Source organism: Botrytis byssoidea (assembly GCF_014898295.1).
Source record: "Botrytis byssoidea strain MUCL 94 chromosome Unknown BBYS_009, whole genome shotgun sequence".
NCBI classification, from domain to species: domain Eukaryota; kingdom Fungi; phylum Ascomycota; class Leotiomycetes; order Helotiales; family Sclerotiniaceae; genus Botrytis; species Botrytis byssoidea.
Window position 1 is genome coordinate 536559 of NW_024065850.1, and position 21373 is coordinate 557931.

Here is a 21373-nt window from a genome sequence, read left to right on the forward strand (position 1 = left end):
AGGGAAAGCTAGGAGTTTAGGAGTTCAACTGCAGGCATAGAAACTGGCGCAAGGCGAAGTTATCGTCAAAACCTAGATTTGTCACGCGAGTGGCACCATTATTGAGGTACTGTGATTCATATGTTTCTCTCCTTGCACAAATAGCAAGCTAAATCGCTCTTCTCTTGTCACCTATCACTCAGTGTACCATATCTCCTAATTACCAACTTTCATACAACAGCAATGTCAAAGAGCTACGTTAGAAGCAAAATGATTGTCAAAGTCTGTGCGACAAACAGCCCAGATTTTGAAGTAGCTGCTTATGTTACTTTCAACATCCGCCGTAGTATACATTTTCAAAACTACCTTCGTATAAAAACAGCTATCGTTACAACGATTGGTTGCCCGCAGCATTCGTCGAGGTGTTACCGTCATCAACATATCCATGGTCCCCAAATCTTTACTCTTAAAGTTCAATATCGGAGCCTGCGGAGGCTGACGTGTTGTTTTCAAGAATGAAGTAAGGGACCTCACTTGAAACTCGGCCTGGTGAATGATCGAGTGTATGACCTGAGTTCATTGATGAAGCGGAAGACAATGGAGAAGAGCTTTGCGGGGATCTGATGATTGTTAATACAGATATCTCACACTCTCGTTTGGAAAATAGGTATGCAACTTACGTTGTTGAACCATCCAACTGCTCCATGCGACGTTGATCATCATCATCCCACAACTCTACCGCCGTACGACGTCTTCTTCTCAGGTTTACAATTTGGCCTTCTGTTCGATTCGCAATCAAGCTCCTAACAAAATCGGAATAGATTTTCTCTGGTGTCTCTGAACGAACTCGTGGCGAGTCACACCCTGTTTCCATATCATCCATAGGAGTTCGGATGTCGTCTTCGCTAGAAGTATCCATAGGCGAAACCTCTCGTGGGCGCATGCTCATATCAGAGAGTGGGCTTTGCACAGAATGTTCGGTTGAATCTGTTGAGTTTCTGATTGAAAGTCTTTGGCTTAACTCAAATTCTGTGGTGTAGGGATCCGTTTCCTTGAGAATTCCCCTTGCATCTGCGTCGTGTCTTTCAGCGTCTAAATATAGGGATCTTGTGTCATCAACACCATGCATTAGCTCTTCTCTATCATCATATCCAGTTTTTTGCCTGATGATACGTTGATGCTCCTTGTAACAAGTATCATTCATTTCCATGGAGCGAGCACGCTTGCGATTAGCTGCCATTATTGTAGAAGCCACATTGGAGATCGACACACCGGTCACTCCTGCTACGCCTTCCATTGACATCCCGGTATCTTCTGCCATGGCCACGGAGGCTCTGTGTATGCGTTCCTCGATATCGGCAAGTTGCTCAAGCATGCTGTTACGAGTTGGCAAACCTGGCTCTCGGTCGATATCGTGATCCAAAGCCATTGCTTGTTCTGGTTGAGAAGAACCTGATTTTTCAAATCTCTCCAAGTCTCCACCTCGCCAATGCCTCGAATCCCGCTCCGCGCCTTTGATTCTTAAATTGTTTAATGTTGTCATTCCCTCTCGTTTCATATTGCAGTCATCTCTCTTATCCAAGGTTCTTTGTTGGGTTTTGGCTTTCATCCCGGAAACCAGACGTTTTTGGGTGATCGAATCTTTTCTTGTGTTCTCTGGGCATAGGGAATACCAGTGCTTTCCGAATTTGTTACAAATCGAGCATTTATATGACCCCGGTGGCTTTTTGTCAAAAGCAGGATCCTGAAAATCTATCAGCAATCTTACGCATTGTACTTTGATAATGATTATCCACCATATTTGTTGGACATTGTTTGACCAAGTGGCCTATTCAATGTTAGTGGTCATTAATTGCTTTAGTATGCGATTTCCGTGATAGAGATGAAGACATTTATGATCAGAGTGTATCTCGAAAGGGGCTCATACCATTCTTCCCGCATCGATTGCAGATATAACTCGTTGGGACATACTCTGAGCGACTATCTCCGAGATCTGATTTACTTGAGGGCTTGCCCGATCGATACTCACCTCTGTCAGAGTATCCTTTCTCCGAAGGTTTATCTTTGTTTAAGCCGCGTTTTTCACCAAACACCTTTTCAATCTCATCAACGGAAGGAAGGTGCTTTTCCTCAATCCGTCCTTTCGGGCCATTGGGCGTGGAAGGACCATTGGCTTTCTTCCAATCTATAACGTGTGCGATCACTGCTTCCTTGTCAACTCCACGGTGCTCCAATGATTCCACCCACTGTTTGATCGTGTTTGGCCAGGCTTTAAATAGTTGTAATGGGCTTCGACGCTGGACTTCGAGCCACCGACAATAGGTTCTCATGATCACAGAAGCTGGTGATTCATCGTTCACATTCTTAGCTAAGTTGCTCAAAGATATGTTTAGTAGATCATCATCAGTTACCAAATTTGGGGCTCTAAAGAGAAGCTCTAACAAAGCTTCTTCCTCCCACGCACTTTTATGGCCACTTTCATGCCGACTTTCTTTTCTAGAAACCATCTCGAGATGTAGAAGCTGATAATCGAAAAAGGTAAAAGTGGATTGAAGTTGAAGGTCTTTAGGAAAAGGAAGTTGTTGTTTGTTATTTGATGCCGCACGGACCTAATGCACCTTCTCTCCTCGAGTCCATATACTTTGATTGGGGATTGTTTATGTGTTCGAGGTTGACTTGATCACCTTATCGGATTCTCCCGATAAACAAAAAGGTTTGGAGAACAACCAGTTGAAAACCATCTCCTAATCAAAATATCATCTCAGACTTTAGCTTGAGACTTCTATGTTTCATCTGAAGAATATCATATTGTAATTGGACATATTATACCAAGAGTACAAAGAAGCCATCTATCTTATTCTATACATGATAAAGAAGGTTCAACGTCAGTCCTCCTTAGTTACACCACTTGAAGCATATTGCAACCTTCTTCTCAGATAAACAACGTCTGAGCTATTATCTCACACATGAGACTGAGAATATCTCATCCGACACTACAGTACTGCTGGTGTCTTTTTGTCATTCCTCTCTGCGAGTAAAGGTTTGGAATACCATCTCATTTGCTAGCAATATCTACTGATACCCTTCTCATTGTAGATCGTGGATATTACGACCACTTTTACAACTACAACCACAGTCAAATACTTTCTTCTCTTCAACACATCAATCTTGGTCCTCATCTTGCTCTACATAGGCGGCAATGAGTTCTTCTTCATCTCAAGGGATTATGCAACCTGGTTCAACAAATGCGGCCCTACCAGTAATTCCTAGCACATTTCCGAAGTTTCAGGAGCTATCCTTTGAGTTACGCGAAATGATCTGGAAATTGACCTTACCTGGTGCTCGAATCATTGATGTAATTTACGACCCAAACCAGGACAAGTACTCATCGTTCCATTCTAAACCGCCCTCTCTATTGCACACAGTAAGTTTGATCTGTTTTCATATCCTGTGTTTTATCATCCGGAACAGTCCTCGTCGAGATACTTAATCCAGTGTTCCAATAGTCCGGACTGCAGCTCAATTCAGGATTCTAATTCTGAGATTACGAATATGTACTCTTCGAATTTCACAAACCCATCACTAAAAAATGATCTAATGATCGAATCCATTTCGTTGCCTAAGCCAAGCTAGATATTTCAAAGGGAATCAATGTTTGAAACTTTTTGATTTTTGGACTACCATCTGGACTATTGAATACCCTGCTCATTTCCTATGATATCATGATAGTAATGTTGCTAACAAGTCAACTCTTTAGAATAAAGAAGCCAGATCGTTTGCACAGAGAGTCTACAACCTGTGCTTTCCAACACCATCCTACCCGGCGAATATTTACATCAGATATGATATCGATGTTGTCTACTTCTCCGACTGGCTTACGGGCTATAAATATGAGGAGAACGGTTGGTTTGAACATGTTAGCATTGGTCCGCTAGGTAAGATGGGAATAGGAAGACAGGATTTGAAATCGATTACAAGAGTAGCAGTCAACTCAATCTATTTTGACGTACCCGAGAGATTTTCGACCAACAGCATGAATTATTTCTGTCACGCTACATCAAATGTACTCGCCAGATTCAGTTCCTTGAAGAGAATATACGTGGTTGTCGAAGATATTAACCCCTATCAGAAAGGGGAAATTACATTTCATGACATTCCCGCAAATATCCGTCTTCATCCTCCAGTTTTCTGCGCCTTCTGCGGAGCTCACGAAATCGTCAGAGGTTTTACAGACGTGAAGTGGGACTTGACTTGCACTTGGAGAGTCCCTTCCGTTTCGGTTGTAGGAGCAGCTCGTGATGGTAAACTATCACACATGGGTCAGTATCAACGTTGCGAGTGTAACAACTTCCCTCAAATACCAGGTGTGACTTATCAACACCCCCCATGCGAGGAGTACCGCCCAAAGCCAGCTAAGATCGCTGGTCAACTTGGTGACGTTGATGCCGATGACGATATACCTAAGTTAGTCGAAGATGATTTGCCGGAAGAAGAATGGGGTCTCGCCGAGAATGAGCTGGATGAACTAATCTCAGACGAAGAGGCCTATTATACATTCGTTGCTGAGTATTGTGAGGGAGAGTATGGAGTTAACCATGAGAAGTGGCTTGGCATCGACTATATGTTGAGCCGTCCTTTCTTGTGATCTAGTATCTATCCTAGGGTTCTTGGAAACACCAAGATATCTAAGGTTGGATACGAAAAGAAGTATGCTATAGTATATTACCGGAGTTTTCCTGGCGTGTATACCAGTATGCCACATACCCACAATTTGGTGGTCATATCTGTTCTTTGTTCTTCCTTGTTCGCTTCACTTTGTCTTTAGGAAATGATATGGAGGGTTACTTGATTGGTGATCTGACAGAAGCAGAGTTTCTGAGTTTTCCAATTTCAGATCAGACGTCAGGAGGATTGATAATGTTTGAAGGGGCCGTTTCTATGTGGATGGGATATCAGTTGAGAGAAGCAGTTTTCATATTTTCATTTGTCGTTTGCAGTTATGCGACGTCAACATAATACTAGGAGTGTCTAGATCTGTATTTTAGCTTTACTAGGATGACCTAATGATATAGTAAAAACGTTCCATACCAGGGTTCTTTTGCATCAGGTGCATTGAAATTGACCCGGTTCTGTATGATATGCAGATATTAGGGGAGCAAGGGCATGGGCCGGCTAGGTTCCATACGATTTTGTAGCTTCTCTGCAATTCAAAGGTTAATAGAAGATGGAAGCAGTAATTCGAATGCCAACTATCCCACAATCCACTGTAAAATTCGAATCCAAACTTTCCTTGTGCTATTCCTGAAGAGCAGAAGCTTAATAACGTCAAGTAGCCTCAGAAACTTGAGCTTCAGAAAGCTCAAAGTACTGCTTGCTCCCTGCCAAAGGCTTGGAGCCCCTGAGAAGACATCATTAGTATAAATCTGGAATCATGTACGGTTGAGATGTTCAATTATGCCCGGTTTGAAATGTTCCAATCAAGATATCGTGGAAATGGGTATCTTCATGATTTGTCCTAAAGCCTGGATGCAATATGGCTACACTGACCTAGACATTTGTGCAATTTACTTTAACGTCACAGGATTGTCAGTTTGGAGAATTTGTGTGTTGTAGGATGTTCAAGATTCAAAACAGTATATGGTATCTATATCATTTCTACATGTCTATGTCTTTTTATGCCAAGATATTGTTAGCTGCCACTTCCTTCTTTTGCTCTGCTTCAGCACTTTCTACCTTTGCTCCCTCACTCTTCCAAACCTCTTCAATAACCCCGCCAATTTGTCCCAAGAACCTCGTTACCTCATCTTCCGTTCCAACGGTTATTCTCACACAACCGAGGCAGCCATGTTCCTTTCCTCTGAATCTAACCACGACTCCTCTGTTCTCTGCCAAGCTTTCATACACCTTTCTTGCAACCTCGTTGTCAGGCTGTCCATTCTCACTCAAAATCTCCACAAGCAAGAAATTACTCGCTACGCCACCTCTGAATCGCCCTACACCCTTGACCTTTGGCAATTCATTTAGTAATCTCTGTCTTTGCTCCACAATCTTCTCTTTGTGTGCCATCATAACTGACAATCCATCTTCCTTCAAAGCCTGAGAAGCAAGAGCCTCTGTAGGTGAACTAATATTGTATGGTGCTTTCAAATTGTTCAACAATGCCGCGACTTCAACACTAGCAAACGCAGCACCAAGTCTGATACCAGCTAAGCCAAAGGCCTTACTCAGCGTCTGCAACACCACTAAATTTGGCCACTCGTTTACCCATTCTGCAAGCGATGATCCCTCAGGCGAAAAATCTATATATGCTTCATCGACCACCACGATACCATTCCACGTCTTGTGTAAGAGTATTTGCTCAATCTGTTCTTTTGGGATTAATGATCCAGTAGGGTTTCCAGGCGAACAGATGTAGATGAGCTTGATGGGCTTTGGTTGCGGTTTCGACAATGTGTCAAGAATAGCTGGAACATCGAGACCAAACTCAGGAGGTGGTGATAATGGAACTTTAACGAGAGCTACATCGTTGACATGCGCAGACACACTATACATGCCATAAGTTGGCGGGCATACGAGGATGGAATCGACTGAGGGTGTGCAGAAGCAGCGGAGAAGTGCATCAATTGCTTCATCGGAACCAACGCCGAGGAAGAGGTTGAGAGGGTGGAGAGGCAGATCGGTATGATGGTGGGTGTTGCGTAATTTGCATAAGAGAGATTTGAGAGGATGTTGATGAGGATCGGGATAGCGGTTCAGCCCAAGAAAATTGAGGGATTGGTTTGAAGTGACGCTGTCTGGAAGAGATGGACCGTAAGCATTCTCATTGGCGTCGAGAAGGATGTTTGTTCCATCATCTTTATAATCACTGAATAGAAGTATGAGTCAGTAAACAGACATTAGAGATGAAATTGTAGAACACTGACTCTCGTGCACAGCGATATGGCTCCAATGCAAGAATATTAGGTCGAGCACATGTCTGCAAGTTGAACGGGGAATCTGTACGAGAAGGCATTGTGATATGTGATTGTTGCTTAATTATAAAGAGTTATGAATCTTGGAGGGGTTAGAAATATATTTTGAAGTCGAGCTCGGCAGCCTTCAATGCAAGGCTGACGACCCACCTCTCATATCGATGACCAATTGCTCCACTTTTCATACGCCCCTCCCCTTTCTTCTCGTTTGTCTTAACAACTCAACACATCAGGAGCAACTCCACAAGCGTCTTCTCGAATTTGATAAAGTTTTGTTAAGGCCCTGAAGGAATGAACCAGGAAATTTGTGGTTCAATCCAAGCACATTCAGGAACAATGGCTATCGAGTTGCCATTTTTCAAAACAAAAAGAAAAAGATTCCTCGCCTTGATTAGCTGTGGCCTTCAGCTTGAAGTACAAACTGACATTAGCAATGGTCGGAGACGACTCCGTAAACTTGGGTGGTTAACTGGATTCTGTTTTATTGGCTATAGCTACGTGATATCGAAAGAATGTCATTGAACAAACCACAAGGAATACACAAATTCGTAACGTCCATCCGCACATTTCACAGGAAAAGACTGTGGGTAAAGCAAAACCTTCAACTTTTCTCGGCAGTCCATACTTGGCAAGTTAGATCAGGAAAAAGAGCGAGCTTTTCAGATAATCTACGGCCTCCACCCAGCTAGTATCCTTTACCGTTGTTGGCGCATTTGACAAGAACACTAGAATTATCAGCTTGGTATGTATCCTTACTTGAGTACACTTACTTTGGGCTGACAGCTGGCCAACGTGCAGAACATGCCGAGCTTGCTCCATAACTGCAGCAGCTCGAGGATCCGGATCCACCATTGACTCTAAAAGCTGATCTTAGCAAGTATGTCATTTGCGGATCACTTAGTGCGATGAAAGAAAGATTTGAATGCAGCCCCGGTACTAAAAGGGCAAATGGGAAGAAAAACTACTCACTGATAGATATCACCGACATGATATGTTCCGCGTACTTGGGTACAAAAACCGCAATATTTTCCAGCACTGGCTTCGCTTTGGGATGTACAACCAGTGGTGTACAAGCAAGCGCGTGCGATGAGTGTACCGGGCCCATCACGGGGTGTAATGGCGCTTCCTTCTTTGAAACTAGCCTCTGGAACTGGCTCCGCAATCGGCTCGGGTAGGGCAAGGGAAAGGGGCAGAAGAAGGAGGAGTGATGTAAGCTTGAACTGCATGACGAAGCTTTTATGTTTGAGTAGTTTGGAGTTGAGTCTGCAATGTTTTGTTAGGTTTATACTAGAAAATCAGGCTTTGTTGTGAGAAGGGACGCTTATATAGGTATTGAGTCTTTGTTCAACAGTGCTAGAACTTCCAAGCAGATAATCTCCTCGGAGCATTGTGGCCAGCGTGTGAAAGCCAGAACACAGCAGTTTTCTGTCAAAAGGTGTAGTTTACCTGCCGACGGCAAGTTCTGCCGCGTTCTTGATACTCTGTAGTTGAGCCTACTGATCAAAATTGCGGAACTTTGAGCGTAAAGAATCAGGTCTATCACCTGCATGCAGATCCTTATTCCCTCTCTCGAGGCTTTTCAAATGATGGGGCCCCGCTCTCTCCCTTTTCAATGACGGAAACGAAGTCTCAAGCCGTCTTGGCTTCTTGATATTGTAGCGCAAGATTCAACGAGATTCTTAGCCACTAAAAAGTTTGGCACCCTCGCACCGGATTATATATTTGATAATATTGTTCTTTTAATGACAAGCTTCCGCTTATGATTAGAGAATGAAATTCTGCTTCATATGCGATCAATATCGAGTATCGAGTACGCAATATCACATAAGAGAGACTTCGCGACTCTTTCCTATCAGAGTTGCGAGCGAAGACTCCGCATGTTAGCACAAATTCCCAAGATCCAGGGTTGATCACTTCTCACATTTTTAGAAAATTTCCAGCTGATTCAAACCCTAGGATATGCTTAGCGGCAACGACTGACTGATTAATGAGGTTGAAAAGTATATGAGATTGACGTCCAAGCTGCGACTGAAAGATGTAAGATCTGTCCTCTTTTGGTCCGACTTGGCGTAAGAGGCTGCAGGTACGTACTTTTGCTAGGCACCAACATATGTTCTTTGTGTAACACTATGCATAAGTGAAACATAAACGGGCAAATTTTTTAAGCCTTCTTACTTTTCGCAGTAAATTACACCAGCCTCAGAACCTGTGGTTGTTCGTATGGAAGGATTGTCAAACAAGCAGCAAAAGCCTACTGGACAATGGCGACACATAATCAATCACCATACTTTATGGGGGAGAAGGCGCTTCTACATCTTGGCTCTGCGATTCGGTCGTTCAATCTTGACATCATGACAAGTGCGGGGTAGAGGGGATTGTATGTTTTGGTATGCAAGGGCGGATCGTCGCTGCGGCTAGAAGAGGACGAACTCGGTCTGTTAAATAAATATACGCAGATAACACGAAAGGTACGATCGACAATCTCCGGCTACACATGATTTACATAATAGCAGTGGATTTGCCAAAGACATATGTCGTCCATACGAGATACATGTTGCAGAAACCTTCAATATATTGTGACTGAAACTACCTGGCTAGTGTTTTTCATTCAATGTACACAACTCGAATCTCAAGAATGCTTATACAATTAGAAACCAGTGTTCAATTTAAGAAAGCGGGATTTGAAACCGAGACTTTTATGATATCATCTAACACTAGTTCTGAATAATCTTCTTCTCAAAGTGAGACACCCAACAATTCGACGAGGGGCACGAAGCGTTGACTCACCGATAATGAAGCTCTATAAGGATATACGACAGGAATATGAAGGCTGTGAATCTTCACCCTTCATTTCGGACTACTAATCTGACTTTGCTTTACACAATTGATGACTTTTCAACTATATGCAGCTAATTGGCCATCCTTGGGTATTATAGCCAATTATCCCAAAGGGAATGCTTCCAGACAATTAACTGAACCTGAAATGACGTGTAATCTTTCTCTATCCTTGCAGTTGCTCTAGAAGCACAAACCTCTTGTCAATTTTGGAATGGAAGAATCCATTCTTCAGTTGCACGATCCTGTCGTACACACGTACGTGGCTGTGTAGCCTGCTGGTGCATCTGTTTTTCGACATGCTTGATATTCGAACAAAAATAATTTCTTATACAGAGCCTTATCATCACAATATAGCCAGCCACGGATACCGGAGGCGGTGCTTTAGCTTACCACGATCGATCTTCGTGCATTTACGGTTTACAGCAGAGACCGTTGGTGTGTGATAGGACCAATGCACTCGGTCAACAGATCATCCTAAATCAAGCGATTGATGGCATTATATTATGGCTAGTCACAACAATTGAAAGTTGATATAACGTGGGACTAGGCAGTGATCCGCTTATATGCACCTAGTCACTTGAACGAATGCTCCAGGAAGCAATTTCGATGATGAATGGAGGATTTGTTCACACAGTATAGGTGCTGAAATGGTCTGCACAGCCCCCGGTTGCTTGCTTGTGGTACAATTCGTCGAATATGATGCTGGCACATCCGAATCATGCCATATCATACATAGAGATGTGAAAACGCTTGGCACACTCAAATATCGTAGCCTCATCAATGAGCTTTCCATCGTACTTTCAATCTCACCAACTTGATATAATTAAATAGAATGATCTGCCCTTGTATGTCCCATCTTGAAGCATTTTTTATTTAGTACTATTCTACATCCTACTTGGCCCTCCGGCTTACTGCACTAAATGGTAGGAATATCTGCTGCCATCGTTCAATTTGTTGACATTGGACTCCGTACCTATTTGAAACTAGATCAATTTTGTACCGATATTTGCGATGCACCGCAGATCATTCAGAACCTTCAAGTAGACTTGCGTCAACAGCTAAATATCGCCGAGAATATTCACATAAACCACCATGCAACCCTCCAGTCAGTAACTTCGATAGACCAGATAGAGATCTTGTTACTTCACTACATAGGCCAAATCGGGAACCTCGAGGGGCTACTCAATGTCCTCACAAACCAAAAAACCGATCGATCTTGGCGTCGAGGATGGAAGGGTATCAAAATAGCGAAAAAGAAAGAAGAAACTATGGCGGTTTGTGGGCGCCTCGAGCAACACAAAACTTCTATATCTATGTGGCTGGCCGAAACAGATTTGTAAGTATAGAATGTCAATAGCATAAATTCACACTTAAATCTATGTGGAGTATGAAGCAAGTCTGGCGGTACGATTTTGCAAGCGCCACAAAGTCGAGGCCAGGTATTAAGTGCTTTGAAACCAACGTATCTGGCATCGAGAACACTTAAGATTGAAAGACTAACACACCATTTAGAAAGCTCTCGGCTGAAATAAAACCAATCGTGGACCAAACATATCAAGGTGTCCAACAAACACACTCTTTGGTTCAAAAGATCGGCCAAGGCTCTTCCAACAGTACAGCATGCATTCAAATGTACCCTCAAATGAATCGCCTTTATCAAAAATCAACAGAAGTCTTGGAGAATAGCAAGAAGGTAATATCTAACATAGATCAAACCTACCAGATTTCAGGCACTGGTTTGGTCAACACGGAAGAGATACTCCTGCAGTCCCAAAAAATCAACCTAGTTGCAAACAGCACGAAGGTAGATACAGAATATATTCTGCCGAAAGTTGATGAAATAAGTGCCAATACTCAACTTCTCACTCAGGAAGTTCAAAACATGAATGCCAACGTATGACTGCCCTTGGTTTCACTCCATACACCTCCATAACTAATCTGTAGTACAGTGGTCACGGATACATACCTTCATTACGAGCACCCCTCTCTCAGATAGTTATAAAAGTAAAGATGAGAAACTGGACCAACAGCAAATCGGAGTCTCTCAGTATCTCGACGCTGCTTGGAAACCAAATATGGAGTCCCCTCGACAGGGAGGTGGAGCCAGACCGAAAGCTCTAATAGGAATTTGTACATGCAGACCTATGAAGCAGACGAGTCATTGGAAATTAATTAAGTTAATCCAGCTCAGGCAGTCATTTCGAACAGAGCATGATTCGCACTGCCCACGATTCTTGAACTCTAATCAGAACTAAGAATTCACAGTTAGGCTTAACCTGCCACAGTGGCCTTTCGCTCGGGGTATTGATCTAAGCATGCAGATCAAGAATTGGAATACGAATAGAGGACTATCAATTGCACCATTCATATTCAACACAAGAAGGGTTGTCGACCCAAAGACATCACCAGCTTTCCAAGCTGTTCAGGATACGATACATAGAATGAAGCGCAACAGCTTCGACCAGAGCTCAGTATTCATACCATGTCTCCAAGAAGTCCTTCACAATATATATCAGAATCAGAACGCATCTCCTGTCGATGAGGATTATAATGGTAATAATTTACTACATGTAAGCTTGTCCCATTTGTGCTTTGTATCCAGTGAATATGTGCTAAATAGCTAGGAAATCTTGTGGGTCTACAAAAGTCACCAAACGAAGGTAAGACTACGCAGCGGTTGCACACCGGGAGACGAATATCTCTCTCTAATACAATTCCTGATGGACAGCGGGTTAAATAGTAATGTGATCAGCTCTGAATATTCCGACGAGTCAAACAAGTGGGACTGGTGGAATAAAACTAGACGCCGCGTCAACGGTTCTGCACTTGATATTTATGTTTCCTTAATGCTCATTCCGCCTATTGGAATGTTATCGATAGCTGAAGAGATTCGAAACCAAATTATGTTTGATAAGTTGGTAAGCAATGGATCTGAATTCACAATGCCGTTCAACAACATAAAGGGGATACACTTCTATTACTATTTCAACACTTTTCAGGATATAATGAGTGAGCTTCGTTGCTTTCCAGAGCAAGTTAAGCGTAAGCATACCTTCCATTTTCACATATCAGAGATCTAATTAGTGCAGCTCATGGGCATGAGCATCTCGTTTCCGTCATCCTACAGCGTTCTGATAGAGGTTTACTTCGCTCGATAAAAGAGGCAAACATCAACTACGCATCTTCGCTGAATGGACTCACAGCATTGCACTTTACTATTGAATGGCCACAAGCTCGTGAGAAACTTCTTGATAATGGAGTAGATGCAAATGTTGAGGATCACTACCATCGTCGCCCCATACACCTGGCGGTTGCGTTGGGCCTTTTAAAAGCTGTGAATATACTGATCCAAGCAGATTGCACTTTGGCAACAGCTAATAGTCCATGGGGTCCAAGTCTACTTCAAGCGTCTTTGATGCTTTGCTCCTCAGAGTTTGACACTGTTGTGGACTCTGTTGTTTGTGCGCTAATTGATCTTCATGCCTGCTATCCCATGCTCGAGCTGCGTTAACAGAGCAAGAAATCTTAGATATTGGCATAGTCCAAGGAACTATGGTAGAAGAAATAGTGCCAGAAATCAAGCATGCAATGCTTTTACATGAATCTCAAATACCTAAAGCTCTGGAGTCAGATGATATATCGGTCTACAACACGACAGATATGCATGCCGCGATTAGAATGACACCTCGTGTTGCCGAAAGATTATGGCAAGCCGGCTTTGTCAACATCGATGATCCTGATGCATATGAGTTAACTGCTATTCTACAAAGCTGGTATGCAGCTAATTTTGAGATGGTTTCCTGGTTTCTACAAAAAGGAGCAGACGATTTCTCGGCACACGTCGATGTAGCATGGCATGGTTTACATTTCTATGCTGCGCGGATGGCATACCCCGGGGCTTATTTCAGCTCTACTAATGGGGGGGTATACAGTGATACACAACATATAGCGAGACACCTGGCAATAGACAATCTAGGCCACGATGACTGCGATTGTTTGTGCTCGCCACGTGGATGTACGCCAACATCTATTTTGATGAAAGTATCCCAGTTTTATGTCCGGCCAATTCTGGCAACAGAAAGCCTCTACCGCTCATGGGTGATGAAGACTAAACCAACGCCGATGCAGCTGAAGCAATACTCATATGATTGCATAAGAATGATTATTTTCGAATCGATAGGATTGACTCATTCTTGCTGCAAACCTGACCAATATTGCAACCCCTGGAGAGGCAAGTATCATGTTCCAGAAAACTATCAATATAAGAAGTCTATACTTGAGAAAGCTTTGAATATGTTTGAGGAATGCTATCAAGCGTACCGTGGCCCTATGGAGATGTTTCCGTTTCGTTTATACGATTTCTTGTACGGACATCCTTCACAAGGGTCTCAAGATAATTACGGTATGGTGAATTGGGAGTAAAAGGATCAACCATCAGGGATTAAGGATGCTGAAGAACTTACCGAACAAGAAGAGCTTGCTGGAGAAGAAGGAGACGTTGCGGAAGAAGCAATAGACAACGAGGAGAGAATGTCGGCTGGGGAACAGAAACACACTCACGACTACTAGTGCAAGGTTTCTATTTGAGAATGATTTAAGAGGAAGCTTGTTGTTTTTTTTATCTAATTCATGATGTATATCAAACTAGCTAATAAGTACTTGGTATTTACTAGTAACTGAGGGAGGTTCGTTGTGGTGAAGTTATGCTTAGCATAGGTGCGCAATAACTTGTATTATATTTTGTAACAAGTTACCACCTGTCACATACGACCATAGACTGAAGAGAATTGGGCATCCCGTCCGCTCTGCCATACACAAGCTTCAGATCGGTGGATTAGTAGTTGGGTGGGTGACCACCAGCGAATTCCCACTGTTGTATGTTTTTACATTTTTTGTTCCTCGATGATCGAAAAAGCATTTGTGATATGATCTTTTGCTACATCTCCAAATATAGGCTAGGATGAGTCCATTAGGTCACTGATGAACTTGCTGTCGAAGCTCTGCATCGATTCTTCTTTTGCGTCACGATGAGTAATTGGGAGGATTGCTCTATCTTCGGGGTCCGGATGCTCGCTCTCAAGTCGAATCAATGACAATCCAAGCAGAAACCATCGTGTGGTTCTTAAGGAGATCCCGCATTCTTCTATCATCATTGGATAAGAACTGTCCGTTGAAAAGTTCATGCAAATTTGAAGAGACAATCCACTTCACTTAGTGCGGTGAAGTCGTGTCATCAATTTTTATACTCGACATGCGTGGCCGCACGCCAATGCACCTTGGCAGGGATAATCATGAGCGGTTGTGCCACCAACGAACCGAGTGGGGAAATATGCATCACCGATGGATACACGTCTACCAACCGAGATCCTCAAATCAACCTGGGGCTACATTTGCGAGACTCTACCTGGTTTTGTTTCAAATAGTATGCAAGGCAACTTGCTCGCTGGAAAATCAATAAGGAGAGGAGTTCGTACTTGACAACACTACGCACGCTAAAATCTACCGAGTATTCAGCTTGTAACCTTGTACGCTCTAAATAGCTTGGAGGGTTGGAACTTTCTCTGTCGTAGTTCGATGGCCTTCCTGGTACGTTATTGATTGTGACAATCAAACCGGCCATTGGGCCAAGTATTCCATATAGGTCAAAATGTTATCGGAACAATTGGGTTGGAGAGCAAGTGCCTCAAAGTACACCGATATATGATGTCTTCCTTCCCCCCAATATTTGCTCCGGTTTGCTATCATTGTCATTCTCCCTTCTGTTTTCAATAATCACGTCTTTTTTTCTTTTCTCGTTTTCTGATTTAGCCGCATTCATCATGAAGATGATAGAACTTCAAACATCAGTCTCTACGACTTCGACCCCTCGCAGGACGAGGGATGAAAAAGTAGACAGAAATGGCATTATTTGTTACGATGAAGAAATCACTAGGATCGTTGACTACACTTACGACTATGAGATTACCTCTCCTCTAGCATGGACTCGTGCAACTTCAGCTTTACTCGATGCAATTGGAGCTGGTCTCGAAAGTATTGCCACAAGTTCTGAACTCTCTCAAATAGTTGGACCTACCTTCCCTTCTCCAGATACCATTCCCAATGGATTTAAGCTACCCGGAACAAATTATCAACTTGACATAGCGAAGGGTGCTTTTGATATGGGAGCTATGATTAGATACCTGAATCATAATGATGCCTTCTTAGGTGCTGAGTGGACACATCCCTCTGGTATGATTACCGACATTCCTTTTTTTATCGATAAAATAGATCATTGACAATATTTCACAGACAATCTCGGAGCTATCTTGTCAACGGCCGATGTTCTCTCGCGCGTAGCCACTTCCAAAGACGATCAAGATTCCATTCTCACCATGCGTCATGTTCTCATCGCTCTCATCAAGGCCTACGAAATTCAGGGCTGTTTTCAAGGCAAGAATGCCTTCAACAGAGCTGGTCTAGATGACGTCATCCTTGTCAAAGTAGCTTCCACGGCTGTCGTCTCCTGGCTCATGGATCTCCCAAAAGAGCAAGCCAAAGCCGCTGTCTCTCATGCGTGGATTGATGGTAACCCTCTCCGTGCATATCGTCAAGCACCCAATATTGGCCCAAGAAAGAACTGGGCGGCAGGTGATGCCTGCATGCGAGCTGTACAAATGGCACTTATGGCGAAGACCGGACAGGCAGGTGTTAAAACTGCTTTAAGCGCTCCACGATCTGGATTTTATGATGTTCTTTTCAGAGGCAATACATTTGAGCTTCCCCGACCATTTGGTACCTCCGTTGTTGAAAACGTATTTTTCAAAATCTATACAACCGAAAGCCACGGCATGACTGCACTCGAGGCCGCCCTATTAACCTGCCAAGAATTGATAGATAAAGAAGTATCCACGAGCGATATCAAAAGTATCCAAGTTCGGACCCAAGAAGCAGCGATGGTTATTATGAATAAACAAGGAGCGCTTCAAACACCTTCAGATCGTGATCACAGTCTTGGATATATGATTGCCATTACTCTTCTCAAAAATTCCCTGCCCGAGACTGAGGATTACCAAAACACCAGTTCCTGGTCGAAAGATCCTCGGGTGGAAGAATTGAGAGATAAAATCACCATCAAGGAAGATCCGGAATTCACAAAAGATTACCACAATCAAGATCTTCGCAGTCTAGCCAACGCGATTCAGGTTACTCTGAACGACGATACTGAATTGGAGGAGATAGTCATCCACTTCCCTCAAGGCCATGCGAGAAGGAAGGAAAGTTTAGAGTTGATAGAAAAGAAAGCAAGGAAGAATTTCGCATTGAAACTGAGTGAGGAGAGAATCGACACGATCATCGAAAAAACCAAAAGCATGGAGTTTTTTGGCATGTCGGTTTGCGAGTTCATGGATCTGTTTGTACCAAACAAGGAATGAGAAATGTCCGGTGGGGATTTGCTGAATGGTTATGTTTGGTTCATGGATCGGTTTCTTGGGATGGCGAGATGGCAATTGTATTTGGTTTCGGGGTTTGTGTAGATAGTATATGCAGGTCGTGCTGGCTATCCAAATAGAATAATATTTTTTTCCCTGATGGTTTTGTTTAAGAGTAAGGTGTGCGGTCAAGCTTGTAAGGAGTGAACTTAGTAAAGTATGCGTATGTGTGGTCAGAACATTATGTGTCGGTAGTCGAGCATGGATAGTTCTGCACCCTCGCGATTGCTCTTCACGTTCCAAGGTTGATGCTCTGGACAACATAAACCACACACGAAGCTGAATTCCAAAACATGAATTTGAATATCTAGCTGGTTTGGAGCTTTTAAAGCGTTTGATTTTCAAATTCGAATTAAACCATTATCCATGATTTGGTGCGCAATTTGTTTCGAGCCTTTCTGCCATATGCTTCAACGGAGAAACAAAATTTGGGACGATGTCCGTGTCGTTCATATTGTATTCCAAAAAAAACAAAAAAAAGCAAAACATTATAACATGCGAAACTACTCAACGGGATCAGGAATTTCTATGCGAACTCGTGTGGATCAAACGTATATATTGTTTATACCTCATATTGCTAGAGCTCCATTGCTGTCATTCATGGCGCACTTTGTAGTTCCAGTAAAGAATAGTAAAACATTTACCACGGCGAGTGCACATGAACTTCACAAATTTGCCTCAGAAGTCTTGAGGCAGATCGATGACGAGCCAAACCTTGATGAGTTCGGGTGCCTTGTCATTCGAATGCTCAAATCCCCGCCCCAATGGGTCGCGACCCATGGCCAATCTACCGGATCGATCACTGCGTTGTCGAGTGGAAAGATGCTTCTCGTTTTTTTTTAAGAATTTCTGAGATACTGAATTTTCCTTTTACGAAAATGATCTTTTTATATCTCTCTTCATTGCTACTTCATATCTCATCTGACAGTGCAGACAAAAATACTGCTCACTTTGCCTCTTGGAACTTCCGGTCTATTGATGGGTCTCCTCTACCAAATCTGGCAGAGAATCTCGATAAATGGCCCAACAGCCGACCAAACCCGGCGAGAAAAGTTCTCTTCCCCATGTTTGCCATTGAATAAAGAAAGATTTCGATCCTGCCGATAGATCGCTTCTTCCCTGATACATGTCTTCGTAACGGAACTATAGCTAGGATCAAAGTTTCCGCAATCGGTAGACCTATTCCTGGACCTGAATTGGGCAGCAATAATTCTCATATCTCTCAATGATTACACTGGCCACCGCCTTACCGCCACATGACTCAATAGCATAGTATCATGAATGTATGGAATTTTATTTCAGGTGCTTTAAAATACAAACATTGTCCATATAGTGATTGCCATTGTCTATATTAGCTTGTATAACTGCCTCACAGCATTAATGAAGAAACGAGCATCGCAACCTAACTTCTTTTATTATCAAACTTAATTGAAATTTTGCAAATCCAAAGGGGAGAGTTCATTCTCATAATAAAATGCCTTCCGGAGAAAGGAGACCACGTCTTGATGGTTGGGGTAGGTCCCCTTCATATTATCTTCTCTGAGTAATTGCTAATTATTAGACTTAGGGAGGTTCAAAGTAACTTTCATTACATTTGCATTATATGCTTTAGGATTTCCCATCTTGTTATTTCATAGTACGTTTACTATACTAAATGTCAAAAGCATTCTAATGTGATTCTTCTAGTTCTGCTACTGATCGGCTGTGCAACCGACTCACCCGGTATGGACAACATCTACGTTGCCTCACTGTCTGGCGGAGTCAGATTCTCCTACACCTGTAAGCCACCCACTCGCACCCCTACTCGTAGCACCATTAACAATTTCCAGCCCTCTGCGCCCCCACCATCACCGGCCGAACATGTACCCCCTCAGTCGGAAAATCTCTCCTCATTCTCACCACCCTCTACAACTTCACTACTCCACACTCAACCCTCCAATATGCACTCGATCTCCAAACAAGCATATCCTTCGTCATCCCCGCCATGTCCGCTCTCCTCTTCCTCTTCGCCCTTCTCGCCCTCTTTTCCGCCCGTGGAATCATCAAAAGAAACGGAAACAATTCTCCCGCCCACATATTTTCCATCACAATCCTCTTCTGGTGTTCCGCCGCTGTAGCTTTCGCCGCTGCGTATTCGCTCACCTCATCCGGCGCAGCATTAGCTGTCCATTCGCCATCTTCCCTTTCCACCTCAAACTCAAGCGGAGAAGTTACACAGATGGATATCCAGCCCGGAAAAGTAATGCTAGCACTTCAATGGATAACGTGGATTTTTAGTACCGTGGCCGCGATGATGAGTGGGAGTATTACGAAGACGCTCCTGAATCGATCGTCGTCGGGGAGGAGGAGGAATAGTAGAAGTGGAAGTCCGTATGCTAGAGGGCCGAGTATGAGGAGGGCTAATAGATCTTTGGTTCCTCCATATAGTAGAGATCCTTTGCCGAGATCGGGGAGCCCAGTTTCGCCTATCTGAGGGGAGCGGGAGTGGTAGTTGGGATTGTTAGGGTTGGGTTTTTTTTATAGCTCGGAATGGGATAGGATAGGATGGGAGGACAGACCCTGACTGGTCAGTATTTTCCAGGCATAGATATTGTTATGTGTGACTTTCTCATTGCAGCGCTATAAAGGCGTTTCGTTGGTATCATTTAGTGAATCATTAATGATTAAATTCTCAGCAGCAGTACATGAAATTAAAGCCGCAACAGTACAAATTCATTTAGATTCTTCACTACTACGTAATCAAAAGAGAGCAACAATAAATATATAAGGTGACAGTAAGATAGCAGCAATCCTAGCGTCCTCACTCATTCTTGGATTATTTTCCGTCACCTACTTTCTAGCCCTTTTCTTTACACTCCCGCCCCTCGGCTTCAAAGCATCAAAATTGCCCCCTCCTCTGCCCCTGCCCCTGCGACTCAGTCTTGACCTCCCCTGGTAATTTTTATTCCCCTCCCCCTCCTCCTCCTCCGTCACTCTATCACTCAATTTATTCCTTCCCGGATCCCAATAATCCTTCTCCGTAACCTCCAACACCGCATTCGGCTCTCTTCCCTGTTTCAAATCAATCTTGGCCCGAATCTGTTTAATTCCCATCTCCGGATCCTGGGTGAAATTCAAATAGGCCAGCGTTCCCAATGTTTGATCCAAATGATCCACCTCCCCATCCACGAATTGCGTCGCCCCAACCGCATCAACCTGTGCCCATTTTTGAACGACAGATTTACAATTCTTGGGGAGCATAATGCGCATGGGACTGCGGTACCATCGAGGGAAATAAATAAACCCAAGCATGATTCTATTTCGATCTGACAGATTAGGCATGCCGGCGTGCCAGAGACGGAGATCACGAATGGCGATGGAACCTTTAGGCATAGTGGGCTGGAAGGGAGGAGAATGCTCTGCACGACGATTGAAAGCTGATGGTTTTACCCAACCACGACCATGGCTTGCCAGATTTTTCAAATCGTATTCGTGTTGAGAGCCGGGCCAGATTTCGGTGGAGCCATTTGTGGGTGACACGTCGTGGAGGTACATGAAGAGCTCGATGCAGGTGGGAAATGTGTGATGATCGTAGTAAGTATCGACATGTACAGCTTGACGAGATTTTGGATCTGCAGCTGGGAGATTGATATTACTTCCTGCATATGCTAGTTGTGGTTTCCCAAATACAGCCTCCATTACTGCAGCAGCGTGTTTGTTGGCCCATATATCTTCGGCAAGCCACTCTTTGGATAGAGGGGGACATATGGAGAAATTGGTTTTCTCGTTGCCATGATTGAAAAAGACTTTCGGATCTTCCAACCTTTTGGCACCATCGTTATTCATCTTCTCATAGAACTTATCGAGAATATCATGAGGAATGGCATTCTCAAATATGACAATTCCATTTGTATGGAATTCTTCGATTCCAGCTTGTATGTTGTCTAAACTGGTAATCCCAGATGCGAGCTCTTCGTCAGATAAAATGACATGTTTGCAAGGAGCTCTTTTTGGTGGCATGTTGAAATCTTTGGGACAGTTTGTTTGAGTGATTGCAAAGTGAAGTATGTATAATAGAAATAGCAACAAATAAATGATTTTATGTTTACCCCATTGCGGGACTTATATTTACTCGGG

At 43.3% G+C, this 21373-nt stretch overlaps 8 protein-coding genes across 8 annotated transcripts; 4 read left to right on the forward strand and 4 right to left on the reverse strand.

The window, feature by feature from the left end:
* Positions 1–445: 445 nt before the first annotated feature.
* Positions 446–2486, reverse strand: EAE97_005305 (uncharacterized protein; the record flags this gene model as incomplete). Its single annotated transcript, XM_038875817.1, is given in 4 exon segments — positions 446–599; positions 660–1731; positions 1748–1807; positions 1907–2486. 4 exon segments carry the CDS (start codon positions 2484–2486, stop codon positions 446–448), a joined length of 1866 nt encoding a protein of 621 aa, XP_038733154.1.
* A 692-nt stretch (positions 2487–3178) lies between these two features.
* EAE97_005306 (uncharacterized protein) lies at positions 3179–5025 on the forward strand (the record flags this gene model as incomplete). Its single annotated transcript, XM_038875818.1, has 2 exons — positions 3179–3403; positions 3737–5025. The coding sequence occupies 2 exons, from the start codon at positions 3179–3181 to the stop codon at positions 4622–4624; spliced, it is 1113 nt and encodes a 370-aa protein (XP_038733155.1). The 3' UTR covers positions 4625–5025.
* Positions 5026–5582: 557 nt separating this feature from the next.
* On the reverse strand, positions 5583–6991 carry EAE97_005307 (uncharacterized protein; the record flags this gene model as incomplete). The annotated part of the gene is made up of 2 exons (XM_038875819.1): positions 5583–6844; positions 6903–6991. The coding sequence occupies 2 exons, from the start codon at positions 6989–6991 to the stop codon at positions 5653–5655; spliced, it is 1281 nt and encodes a 426-aa protein (XP_038733156.1). The 3' UTR covers positions 5583–5652.
* Positions 6992–7635: 644 nt separating this feature from the next.
* On the reverse strand, positions 7636–8176 carry EAE97_005308 (uncharacterized protein; the record flags this gene model as incomplete). The annotated part of the gene is made up of 3 exons (XM_038875820.1): positions 7636–7675; positions 7721–7807; positions 7920–8176. 3 exons carry the CDS (start codon positions 8174–8176, stop codon positions 7636–7638), a joined length of 384 nt encoding a protein of 127 aa, XP_038733157.1.
* Positions 8177–10708: 2532 nt separating this feature from the next.
* On the forward strand, positions 10709–14210 carry EAE97_005309 (uncharacterized protein; the record flags this gene model as incomplete). Its single annotated transcript, XM_038875821.1, has 7 exons — positions 10709–11124; positions 11301–11682; positions 11738–11918; positions 12054–12358; positions 12413–12830; positions 12878–13249; positions 13318–14210. The coding sequence occupies 7 exons, from the start codon at positions 10709–10711 to the stop codon at positions 14208–14210; spliced, it is 2967 nt and encodes a 988-aa protein (XP_038733158.1).
* Positions 14211–15607: 1397 nt separating this feature from the next.
* Positions 15608–17200, forward strand: EAE97_005310 (uncharacterized protein; the record flags this gene model as incomplete). The annotated part of the gene is made up of 2 exons (XM_038875822.1): positions 15608–16016; positions 16077–17200. The coding sequence occupies 2 exons, from the start codon at positions 15608–15610 to the stop codon at positions 17198–17200; spliced, it is 1533 nt and encodes a 510-aa protein (XP_038733159.1).
* Positions 17201–18731: 1531 nt separating this feature from the next.
* Positions 18732–19730, forward strand: EAE97_005311 (uncharacterized protein; the record flags this gene model as incomplete). Its single annotated transcript, XM_038875823.1, has 4 exons — positions 18732–18771; positions 18825–18893; positions 18944–19036; positions 19087–19730. 4 exons carry the CDS (start codon positions 18732–18734, stop codon positions 19728–19730), a joined length of 846 nt encoding a protein of 281 aa, XP_038733160.1.
* A 356-nt stretch (positions 19731–20086) lies between these two features.
* On the reverse strand, positions 20087–21256 carry EAE97_005312 (uncharacterized protein; the record flags this gene model as incomplete). Its single annotated transcript, XM_038875824.1, has 1 exon — positions 20087–21256. One exon carries the CDS (start codon positions 21254–21256, stop codon positions 20087–20089), a length of 1170 nt encoding a protein of 389 aa, XP_038733161.1.
* Positions 21257–21373: the final 117 nt, after the last annotated feature.